The sequence below is a fragment of the Eptatretus burgeri genome, chromosome 15 (genome assembly GCF_056783735.1).
Source record: "Eptatretus burgeri isolate ZD-2024b chromosome 15, Ebu_testis_v1, whole genome shotgun sequence".
Lineage (NCBI taxonomy): Eukaryota > Metazoa > Chordata > Myxini > Myxiniformes > Myxinidae > Eptatretus > Eptatretus burgeri.
In genome coordinates, this window is record NC_140975.1 from 55392119 (window position 1) to 55404202 (window position 12084).

Consider the following 12084-nt stretch of genomic DNA (forward strand, 5'->3'; position numbering starts at 1 on the left):
GTTTTCCCTTCCCCCACCCCTCTTTGCTCCCTCTCCCCGCTCTCTCTCCCCCACCCCGCTCTCCCTCTTCCTTCCTCTTTTTCTCCCTCCCCCTTTTAGTATTACCGTCAGCGAAGCGACGGGTCGTATTTGCCGGTATCTAATATATTGTCGTGTTCAATAGGTTTAGCCCTTACCTGGATGGATGGCCAAACGATTTCCCTTGGAGGCTTACAGCCGAGATTCTCAGATATTATGGTGCGTGCTCACGGGAAAGAACAGCTACAAGGACAGAGCAGATGGAAGCACAGTGCAAGGGGATTTATCTTGAACCCACAACAGATACATGGACACCAGCAAATTAAATAAATAATGATTTAATAAACAGAAAATCAAACCGTTATCATGGCAATAAATCAATACGTGAGGTAAACTAAATCTAAATTCCTATTTGAGGCGCCTCCGCACTCAGACACAAAAACGGACAAGGGGGAGAGATTAAGCAAAATAAAAATCTTGACTTTATTCTGGCACTTATCTTCAGGTCCAGAAGTGATCTTTTTTGAGCTTTGGGGTTGAGCCACGTTGTCCTGCGTGGCGGGAAATCGCGCCCAAAATGGCACCAAGCCACTCTCGTTGTGGTAAGCATAAGGGAGGTCATTTATGTGGACGGTCCCTTCGTCAAGAGAGCACACAAGCTGTAATGAAAGTTCCTCCTCACGATTGGAGTGGTTGACGCCGCTCCTCTGCAGAATGCCAGGATCGCTCGCCCAGAATGGCACAACACGAGACTTCGAGGGAAGCCTCACAGCTCAACAGTCAATGACTCGCGTCTTGCTTCATCATGTGGGCAAATTCACAGCGTGACATGAAAATTGTGTTGCTGTATTTTGTCGTGTCCAGATGTTGCCAGCCAGCGAGACCCCCTTACTTGATCGTGTCCTCCCACAACTGTGTCCTCTGTTCTCCCACTCTGAACCTCACTTTCCTTCCACCGGCTCTCTGACTTTATTCTGGCACTTATCCTGTTAATCATCCACTCCCGGGGCATGGTTTCGCCAGCCGTCACCCCTGGTGGCGGGCTTTCTGCCTGCTTTGACATGCACCCCAGTTGTCATTGTTTTAAGGACGTGATCCCTTTTTATTGTCGGTCTTGAAATGCAAAAAATATAGGAAAAGGTCACAGGGGATATCACATACTAGGAGAACTTGTCCTTAAACCCTACCTAATTTAACACAGCACCACCCCCCCCCCCCCCCGCCCGCCGTGGTGACAAGTAACGAAACCTCAATTTCCCTACTTAACCTGCATTGAGATGTTTCCTACATATCCACGGACAATGCTACACTATACAATTCTAACTTTCCTCTGAAATTCCTCCATCTACCACACAAACATTACAATATAAAGCTCTTTCTAACCACTAATTGAGTGACTGACTGATGTTAAAGATCAGGACCGTCCAGGTGAAGTAGAAAGCTGAAATGTTTTGTGCTAATGGAAATCGAAGCCAGTACACCAGAAAAGATCACAGAATTGTCGTACAACATTCATAAATGAAAATATAAATAGATGAAAATAAATTTTAAAACTTAAAAAAAAAAATTCAGGTGAACGACACGAGACAATGGGGAAGAGTGGTAATTTTGTGTTGGACATCGAAGCTGATACACTGGTAAAAATCGCAGAATCATCGTACAACATTCAAATACAAAAATGTAAAAAAAATGAAAATAAAGAAATGAAAGATCAAATGCAGGTGAGCAACCCAAGACGATGGGGAAACACAGTTCATATGCATACACAATGTGTAAGCAAACCCCACTAGTGTATCTATATATAAATATATATCTTATCAATAATAAAATTTGTGAGTGTCAGTCAGTCTGTGTGTGTGTGTGTGTGTGTGTGTGTGTGTGTGTGTGTGTGTGTGTGTGTGTGTGTGTGTGTGTGTGTGTGTGTGTGTGTGTGTGTGTGTGTGTGTGTGTCATCCATAACTCCAAAACCGGGAAACCTAGCAGCCTGAAACTTTGCATGCATATTAAGGGAACTCCAAGGGAATGCATGAGTGAAAATTGGGTGTTTGGATTCATTAAAACACCCCTTTTGAAGATAATTAACAGCCTTATTTAATTATATCCTTTATGAGATGCATGCTTGGACACCTTGTTCTTGATGGGGTCTTAAGGGCACCCTCCGGTTACCTTTCTGGGGTCTTAATTCACCATTTTGTTCAGCCTGCTCAGCAATGCCTTGAGTTGGAACAGGCCACAACAGATTATTAACGATAATATGCTCAAAATGTATTTTTTCACTTTCCTCGCTGATATCGTCAAATGCCTGACCTTCATATCTATGAATCGCTGCATACATCGCTTTTGTAAGTGCTATAGTTTTCAAATTAGGAGCTTGGAGCGATTTCATGCATTATATGATGCGATTTTCCATGATCTACTCTCACAGACTAATTCAAGTATATAATAGAAATAAGATTTGAGTTTGGAGAATTGGATCACATGGACTAAATAACTTTAAATCTGGAGTGAAATCAGAAAATGTTAAGAAATTGGCATAGTTTAGTTTTTTTGCCATTACCAATAAGCTTGCTTTCGCTTGCCAAGCCAGCCGTTCCTTTTCAACCATTTAATTGGAGTGCTTGCTTGATTGCTTAAGCCACTTGCTGAGCACTCTGCAGTCGATAGCGGTACAATTCATGTCCTGATCGGGATGGACAGTTGGTAGTTGCTACAAGGTAGATGTACATACGGGTAGACTTGGATCTGTAAAGGGACGTGTGTGGGTACATGCCTACATGCTTGATTACAAGCACCATGTTGGCAAAGTTTCATCTCGTATCTTATGATGATGATTGGTGAAGGTTTTAACTTATAACCTCAGCAGCGTACAAGCAATCACATTTTCATTTGGCTTCAGGACTGTTTCGAAAGCATTTGGTTATTTCACATGAACCGGGTGTGCTTCAGAAATGTTATATGGTTTCTTTTTGTAAGTTTCAAAGCAAAATATATTTGACAACACCTGCTTTCCAAGCATTTTGCCATATGAACATGTTTTCTAAATTACCGAGCCAAATTTTTTTACACCCGTCACACGCATATTTATGCAGATTAATGTTTATGCACATCTTAAATTGTCGATATTGCAGCATTGTTTTCAAAATTTGTTCACTGAAATTCCCCCAAAACAAGGGTGAAAGCTACTCAAGGTTTTGGGGTTGTTGGGGTTGTATACAGGACATGCTGAAGTCGATAATCACACTGACTCCAATCTGCCGATTCCCAAAAAATTTCCGATATCAGCCAAGCACGTGTGTGTGTGTGTGTGTGTGTGTGTGTGTGTGTGTGTGTGTGTGTGTGTGTGTGTGTGTGTGTGTGTGTGTGTGTGTGTGTGTGTGTGTGTGTGTGTGTGTGTGTGTGTTGTTCATAAAGCATAACATTTTCTCTGCTAACTTCTCTCTCTCTCTCTCTCTCTCTCTCTCTCTCTCTCTCTCTCTCTCTCTCTCTCTCTCTCTCGGTCTCGGTCTCGGTCTCGGTCTCGGTCTCGGTCTCGGTCTCGGTCTCGGTCTCGGTCTGTCTCTGTCTGTCCCATCCTCGCTCCGCCCCCCTCCTAATGCAGTGCAGGATCCTCCCACACATCTCGCTCTCTCTGTCTCTGGACGTGTCCTGGCGGAGATTATGTCCGGACAGTGTTTGCTTCCAGACGTGTCTAGATGGTGTTTGTATCCGAGCGGTATTTATATCTGGGTGGTGTTTGTCTCCGGATGTGTCCAGGCAGTGTTTATGTCCGGGTGATGTTTGTGTCTGGATGTGTTCGTGTTTGTCCCTGGGCAGTGTTTGTCTCCGGATGTGTCAGGGTGTTGTTTATGTTTGGACAGGAGTTTGTCTCCAGACGTGTCTGGGCGGTACTTCTCTCCAAACGGGTCCAGACAGTGTTTATAGAATGACCAGTCAAAAATGTATTTCAGACATTATTTTGTTTCCATCTCCACTGTTATTCTCTGCAGAATTATTTAGATGAGACAGTATGAATCGTAATTAATACTCCACTGCATGTCTGCCTTCCCCTCACCTCACTCTTACCCCCTCCCAAACCCCCTCCCCCCTCTATTCCCATAAAAACTCTCTGGATGTTTATAAGCATTGCACTTTAAATGCGGTAACCTTGAGAATCTATTAACCTGAACCAAATTTCAAATTTTAAACTGTGGAATTGAAGTTAGCAGCAGTTCAGACTGCTAAAAAAAGTTTTCATTTATCAAATTCGTACATTGTTTGATACTCCAGTCGTCTCCGGATGGTGTTTCACATGACCAAGCCCGCCATTCCTTATCAACTGTTTGGTTGTAGTGCTTGCAAGAGTGCTTAAGAGTGGTGGGTGGAATTGATTCCAAAGCACTCATTTCTAACCATGGAATCGAAAGGAATTGAGTCGTGAACAGGAATCGACGTCGATTCCGAGTAATTCCGACTGCATGGAAAGAAGCATTTTGTTTGAGCAATGTTCTGATTACACATGGCCTGGTAATGTATTAATTGAAAAGAAACACATCCCTGGGGCAGCAATTTTTGCAATATAGCAGCAAAAGTAAGTCACTTGCAAACTAAACACACCCCAAGGACGTGTTCCTTTTAAATGAATATCACGGCATTTTGAGTTGGCCGGTATTGCTTTGCTGATGGAGAGGTAGGCAAAATATTGACTGACAAAGTTTTGACAACATGTCATTCAAAAAGTCCAGAACAGCAGTTTGGAATTATTTCAGGAAGGTTAAAGAAGACAGTCCAAAAGTTTAATGGTCACTTTGTTCAATAGACATTGCTCATCACAATAATATGTCCAATATGCTAAAATATTTGCAAACCAAACACCAGAGAGCATACCCATTAGTGACAGTTGAGAATGTGGATTCAAAGAAACCAAGGTCTGCAACAGCAACAAGTTCACTTTCACAATTTACAATTGAAAGCATTTTTTCCCCGGTAACAGCCCAGGACACTGTCTTCCCTTCCCCTCCCCTCATGCTGCCTTCCCTTCCCCTCCCCTCATGCTGCCTTCCCCTCCCCTCATGCTGCCTTCCTACCCCTCCTATCATGCTTCCTTCCCTTCCCCTCATGCTGCCTTCCCTTCCAATCCACTCATGCTGCCTTCCCTTCCCCTTATGCTGCCTTCCCTTCCAATCCACTCATGCTGCCTTCCCTTCCCCTCCCCTCATGATGCGTTGCTTTCCCCTACCCTTATGCTGCCTTCCCTTCCCCTCCCCTCATGCTTCCTTCCCTACCCCTCCTATCATGCTGCCTTCCCTTCCCCTCATGCTGCCTCTCCTTTCCCTCCCATCATGCTGCCTTTCCTTCTCCTCCTGTCACGCTGCTTCTCCTTTCCCTCCCCTCACACTGCCTTCCCTTTCCCTCCCATCATGCTGTCTCTCCTCTTCCTGTCATGCTGCCTGTCCTTTCCCTCCCCTCATGCTGCCTTTCCTTCTCCTTCCCTAATGCTGCCTTCCCCATCAACCTCAGTCATATATATATATATATATATATATCTCCCTCTCTCCCCCTCTCCCGCTCTACCCCCCTCTACCCCCTCGCCCCCCTCTCCCCCCTCTCCCCCCTCTCCCCCTCTCCCCCCCTCTCCCCCCTCTCCCTCCCTCTCCCCCTCTCTCCCTCTCTCCCTCTCTCCCTCCCTGCTCTACCCCTTTCCGAAACAGTGAAGTGACGGGTGGTACGTGTGTGTGTGCGCGCGTCATGGCAAAGCACTCCTACCTAATCTCCAACAGACAAAATTCCCACACCAAAGCATTTCCTCCAATCCAGAGGCTTCAGCCCAGCCACTCATGTCAAAAGACAGAGATTTTATGGTCACCATCAGTTATACTGTATATTAAACATAGCCACCTATCTGGATTTCAGTCTTCTTTGCCTCTTTTGAAGGTGCCGTTTTTTGTTTAAAAAAAGGTAGGAAAAAAAAAACAAAAAGAAAAACCAAACATTTAAACAACTTGGGACATGCACCTTAACCCCACAGCCAAAATACACAGTCTAACAAGACTATCCCATTAGCATATACATGCCCTCAACCCAAAAGCTGAAGCACATGGTCAAACACACACATGCTAACCCCAATAGGCCAGAATGCATAGTCATACAATTGGATGGTGGACCCCTTCTTCCATAGAAGTGGGTCCCCATGACTTCAACAGCATGTCACCCCAAATTATCACCAAGCCAGCATACCATATAAATATCCAACAAATGATAATCACAGTCATCGTTTCAATGCCAACAGTACCTCCTGGCTGTAATGGTGAGCATCAGGACTTGAGTCCTTTGGAGAGCGGGTGGGAGTGCTCATCACACTCCACACATTTTGATTTATATCTCCACCTGATTGCACTTGCCTTTTGGTTTCTTGGTTTGCATTAGTGTGAACAATCTTCTGAGTGACAGACAGGCTTTTGTTCTTTATGGATTATTCGATTTTACAGTGAGACATAATCTGCAGCTGATGCTCACCATTACAGCCAGGAGGTACAATTGGCATATGTGCGCATGGATATAGTCATAAATTTTTTTCTTAAAATTTTCTTTTTTGTAACAGCATTATAAACATCACATGTTTTGTCATGTCACATGATATGCTTTGTAAAATATAGTTCAAATTAATGTAAAAATGTATTCCATTCGACAGGTCTTAACAATATTATTAACCAGTACAGAGCATATATGTCATTCTGAGTTTCACTTAAAAGTTTTCAATCAATGTATTGTTTTTTTAAAAATTCTTTGGGATCTCAATGTGCAGGACTTAAGTGCAATTTTAATTGCAAACCATACTAATCAGAATGTAAAATCATTTCAGGTGGATCTACAAAAAGAATTCATCCTGCATTCTGTAACAGTGAAAGCTCATTATTTCAACTTCCAAGTCTTTATACAACCAGCTCATAGTACAGGGAATGAAAGCATGACCAGGTAATGAAAGACATTTATCATTAGAGTTGTAGCAAAACTCAATTGCTCATATAAATGAACATTTTGCATTACAAAGTACCAAATATCTCCAGAGGGGAATTAAACTGGCTTTTCTGTCTGTAGTGATTCCATATTCTTTGTATGTTTTGTTTTGTATACATTGTCGAGGCTCATGGAAGACCTCTAGTACACTGAATGGATCAGGAAGTAACAGACAAAAACAGGATGCAAAACACACATGCATGGAGAAGGAAACTTCAAGGAAGAAAAACTGGAAAATTAGGAGGGATTGAGTGGGGTTGACGAGGGTAGAGAAGATCATCGTTTTGTATTGGGGATGATCTGATAAGGTGGTGAAGGCCGGGAGGATGTCTTGAAGACGAGGAGGGAAGAATGAGATTGAAGAGCATTTGGAAGTTTATTCCATAGTTGGGAAAAAGAGTAACAAATGAGTGAAAGTGAGAAAAAAAGAGGAACAAATGAGTGAAATCCTGGATTTCGGTAGTTTTACCTGAAGAGGGTTGAAGGTCGACCATGTAAGCCATGCAGAAACCTGGAGGGGGGGGAGGATGGAAAGAGCAGAGGGTGCAAGACCAGGAAGGAGGCAGTAGAAGACAGAGAGACCAACCTATCTGCAATGGCGGTGATTATTTTATTGACTCAGCTTCATCGCAGGAGATTCCAATGATATTGAAGGACTTGCTTTTCATGGCATCAAGCCAAGAGGGTGGAGGAATCAGAAGCAACAAATAAAGAGGATTTTCCAGAGAGTCAGAGAGATCATGAATGAAGATCAGGAATAGGACTGAGCCCAGAACACTGCCTTGGGGCAATTCAGCCTTCACAGGGAGAGGAAATGAAAGGATGCCATTGAGAGCCACATGTTGGGTATGATAGTAGAGGAAGTCCGTTCGTCAGTTAGCCATGTGTGAAATTGGCCTTGATTGCCATAGGTAGAGAGTTTGTAGAGTAAGGCATCATGTCAGACTGTATCGAAAGCTCGAGATATGTCCAGAGAGATGGCCCTGAACTCATGTCTGACAATGAGGGCCTTCATCCATTGTTGGGTAAGTAGAAGCAGCATGTACATTGTAGAGTGACCTGGTCTGAATCCAAATAGGTGATCTGAGATAAGGTTGTTGGAGAAAATGAAGGTTCTCATATTAATTGTGATGATGGATTCCATGACCTTACTGATGATTAGAAGTAAGCTGACAGGTCTGTAGTTGAGGGAATCAGTTGTTGCACCTTTTTGATGTAGTGTAGTGATGTTGGCAGATTTCAAAGTAGATGGAAGGTGATCTAGCACAAATGACAGGGTGAAAAGGGCAGAGAGGGGATGTGTAAGACCAGCAGAGCAAGTTTTTAGGACAGTGAGCTGATGCCCTCTGGTCCAGTAGCAGAGTCAGAGTAGAGGGTTGAAAGAACTGTCTCCACATTCTCAGGTGAAAAGACAGTCCAGGAGCAGTTTGGTATGACAGGGAATGATGGGCACCGAAAGTGAGGGGTTGGAGACAAGATTTGTAAGCAATCACAGAATTGAGGCATTCGGTCTTCTCACAAGTGGAGTCAGCTGTGCTGCCATTTGAAGAGATGGAAGGGGAGCATACTCCAGAGACAGACTTAACAAGTGGTTCCAGGCACAACAAATCCCACCCATTTAAGGCATAAAGTCTTCAGACCCTACCGATCTTCACAAATATGCATTTTTCACTATAGGAATGGGTAGAATCATAAGTGACAAATAGAATAAGGTTCACTATAAGCTTAGTTTGAAGTAAATCAGATCATTTTTGATGAAGTTATGAGCGAAAAACGATTTTGATCTTTTCGTGACCTTGACCTTGACCTTTGATCCAATTGGACCCAAAAGTTAATGGGGTCGTCCAAGGTTCATTGCCCACCTGTGGATTAAATTTGAGAGTGTTTGCTAAAGCCGTTTTGCCGTAAAGTTGCTAACAGACAGACAAACAAACAAACAGACAAAACAATATCCCGCTCCCTCCCTCCGGGAGGAATGGAATTTATTTAAGGAATGTGGCTGCCGAATCACGTGACTGATGACATCAATTTATTTGTGTGGACCATTTTATCCCGAGATGACCCTCAAACATTTTCATACTGATCAGATGTAGCGTTATACATATGCAATTATGACGTCATAACGAAGGCATTTTTTTGTATACCTAATCGAGGCTTGTGTGAGAGCTAACACACAACGCACAGCAAGGGGGGGGGGGGCATGAGACAAGAGCCGAGGGGCGGGAGTGGGAAGGACAAAACGGTGACGAACAGAGACATTAGATCTGTGGAAGGGAGAGGTATGGGACGGGGAACATGGGGGAATACAAGATGGACATTACAGGGACTTTCAGGAAGGAAAGCAGGGAATTTGAAGGAGGTGGGTTTGGGTGGATTATCAGGGGTAGAAAAGATCCAGGATTTGGATTGGGGATGATAAAAGGTGGTGGTGAACAGCTGTTTTGAAGGCCTGGAGAGAAGAGTGGGATTGAACAGAGTAAGGGAGTTTATTCCAAAGGAGGGGAAAAAGAGGAATGAAAGAGTGAAGGTGAGCAGTGATTCATGATTTTGGTAGTTTTACCAGAAGGGGGTTGTTGGCTGACCTTGAGCACCCTGCGGAAATGTGGTGGGGACAAATCGCAGAGAGAGCAGGGTGGGGCGAGGCTGGAGAGGAGACGGTAGAAGACAGAAAGACCACCGACCAGCCTGTGGTGAGAGAGTGAGAGGCCCAAAGACTCAGCATCATTGCGGGAGATGCCAATGATCCAAAACGCCTTGGTTTCCACAGCGTGAAGCCGAGAAAGGTGGGAGGTAGGAGCACCACCCCAGAGGGGAGAGCAGTACTCCATCAGGCTGTGGACGAAAGCTTTGTAAGTGGTCAGGAGCTCAGGTGGGCCGAGGAAGGACTTTGCACAACGGAGGATTCCCAGTCGGCGACTGGCTTTAGAGGCCAGGTTTGAAATGTGGCTTTCCCAGGAAATATCATGGCGGATAGTGAGACCCAGAAGCTTGAAAGAAAGGACTTCTTCCAGAGGATTGTTGAGAAAGTGGATGGGGGGGGGGGGGTTCTAAACGGTCCTTTCGGAGAGACATAGTGAGGGTGTGAGATTTGTCCGGATTGAAAGAAATGTTCCACGTGTTGGACCAGTTTGTGATTTTACCCAGATCTGCAGTGAGCGAAGAAGCTGCTGCTTGCCGGTCCGAGGGATGACCGATGGTACGGCAGAGGGTGGAGTCATCAGCAAAGAGATATGGAGGATTTTCCAGAGAGAGATCATTGATGAATACCAGAAAAAGAACAGGGCCCAGAATGCTGCCTTGAGGAACTCCAGCCTGGACAGGAAGAGGAGATGAAAGAACTCCATTTAGGGCCACACGTTTACTTCGACAGGAGAGGAAGTCTGCGAACCATGAGTGGAGATGGCCTTGGATACCATGGGAAGAGAGTTTGAGCAGGGCAGGGTGCCAGACCGTGTCAAAAGCACGTGATATTTCCAGGGATACGGCTCGGATTTCATGTCTGGCATTGAGGACCTCCATCCATTGTTGGGAGAGCAAAAGCAGCATGATGTAATAAAAAAAAATCACACTTATGACCCATGAGGAGTACTTGCCATGTGCCAAGTTTCAATTTGTTCCTTGGGCGGTTTCAGAGATAGAGGTCCAAAATTTTTCCGTTTTTCCAACATGGTTGCCACACCACATAACCTATGACGTCATGATAATCAATAAAATATTCTGCATGAGTCGTCGCTCCGATGGTGACAATTTTGTCTCAATCCAAAAAGCGGTTGTGGAGAAAAACTAAAGTTCAATGCAGACAAATAAACAAACAAACAAACGGACACAAATGCAATACTCTCTCCTTCAGTGAGGGTAATAATTGTTGGGTAGTCGATCTATCTACCCTTATTATCAGTATTTCCGTCGATATATTTGTTGGGTAATCGATCTCGTCAGAAAAAAAAAAATTGCCAAATTTTTTTTTTGACTTGTTCTACCCTTATTATCAGTATTTAAAATGGCGATTTCAGTTAATACAATGGCGATTTCGATGAAACTTGGTTGGTAGGTTCATACCATGACCTAGTTGTGTGTAAATGAGAACTGTTGCTATGGACACCACCGTTGCCTAGCAACGAGACTTTGAAATTTTTGTCTGTCTGTTGGGTCGGCGACTACCCATATCCGCCTACCGGCTTGTTTGTTGGGTAGTCTATCTAGTCGAAAAAAAAAGAGATTTGTTCTACCCTTATCAGTATTTAAAATGGCGATTTCAGTTAATACAATGGCGATTTCGATGAAACTTGGTTGGTAGGTTCATACCATGACCTAGTTGTGTGCAAATGAGAACCGTTGCTATGGACCCATCCGTTGCCTAGCAACGGACCTTTGAAATTGTCAAAAAAATCTCAAAAATTAATTTTTTTGAGAATCAAAAATCGGGCCACGAGCGACTGTGGGCAGTACATTCAGCCATATTGTCAAAAATTTCCAGCCGGGTCCTATGAAAACTGTCGGAGAAGATAGACTTTGAATGAACCCTGGTCGAAAACAATAAATAAAACGAAGTTCGTTATATCTCAGAGACGATGAGTCAGATATACATGAAACTGGTATGGTAGGTTCATGGTATGTCTTAGTTATGTGTGAGAAAGAACCGTTGCTATGGACGCTTTTGTTGGCTAGTAACGGCTGAAAAACGACTAAATTCGACTTGTTCGACTACCCATGTCCTCCTACCGGCTTGTATATTTGTTATACAGTATTTGTATTTTAATGTGGACAATAAATTGACTCAAAATATTCCAAATTTAGCTTTAAATCTCTTGACATGTAAGACAGAGTCTTTGCTGATCCTTTGATGAACAAGATGGTCAAACACTTGGAATATGTCTTTCAATCCAAGAAGCTGATAATTGACGTAATACCGGTCAATGAGCATATAATGAGACTTGAGGATTCGTCACTCTCTGGGTATCATTTTCCTGGTCTCTGTATATGCTCCAACTGAGGGGAGTGATCTCATTGTGAAGGAAACTTTCTATGCAAGATACTCTTCTCGTCTTAGGGGATTTCAATGCATCGACTGGC

The 12084-nt window shown here is 43.7% G+C and overlaps 1 protein-coding gene across 2 annotated transcripts in view; it reads left to right on the forward strand.

The window, feature by feature from the left end:
* LOC147012212 (uncharacterized) overlaps positions 1-12084 on the forward strand; it is a 36840-nt gene that overhangs the window by 11833 nt on the left and 12923 nt on the right. For both annotated transcript variants that reach the window (XM_085856050.1, XM_085856049.1), the window contains exon 4: positions 6857-6969. In XM_085856050.1, coding sequence (XP_085712176.1) covers positions 6857-6969 — 113 coding nt within the window. The remainder of the gene's footprint in view (positions 1-6856; positions 6970-12084) is intronic.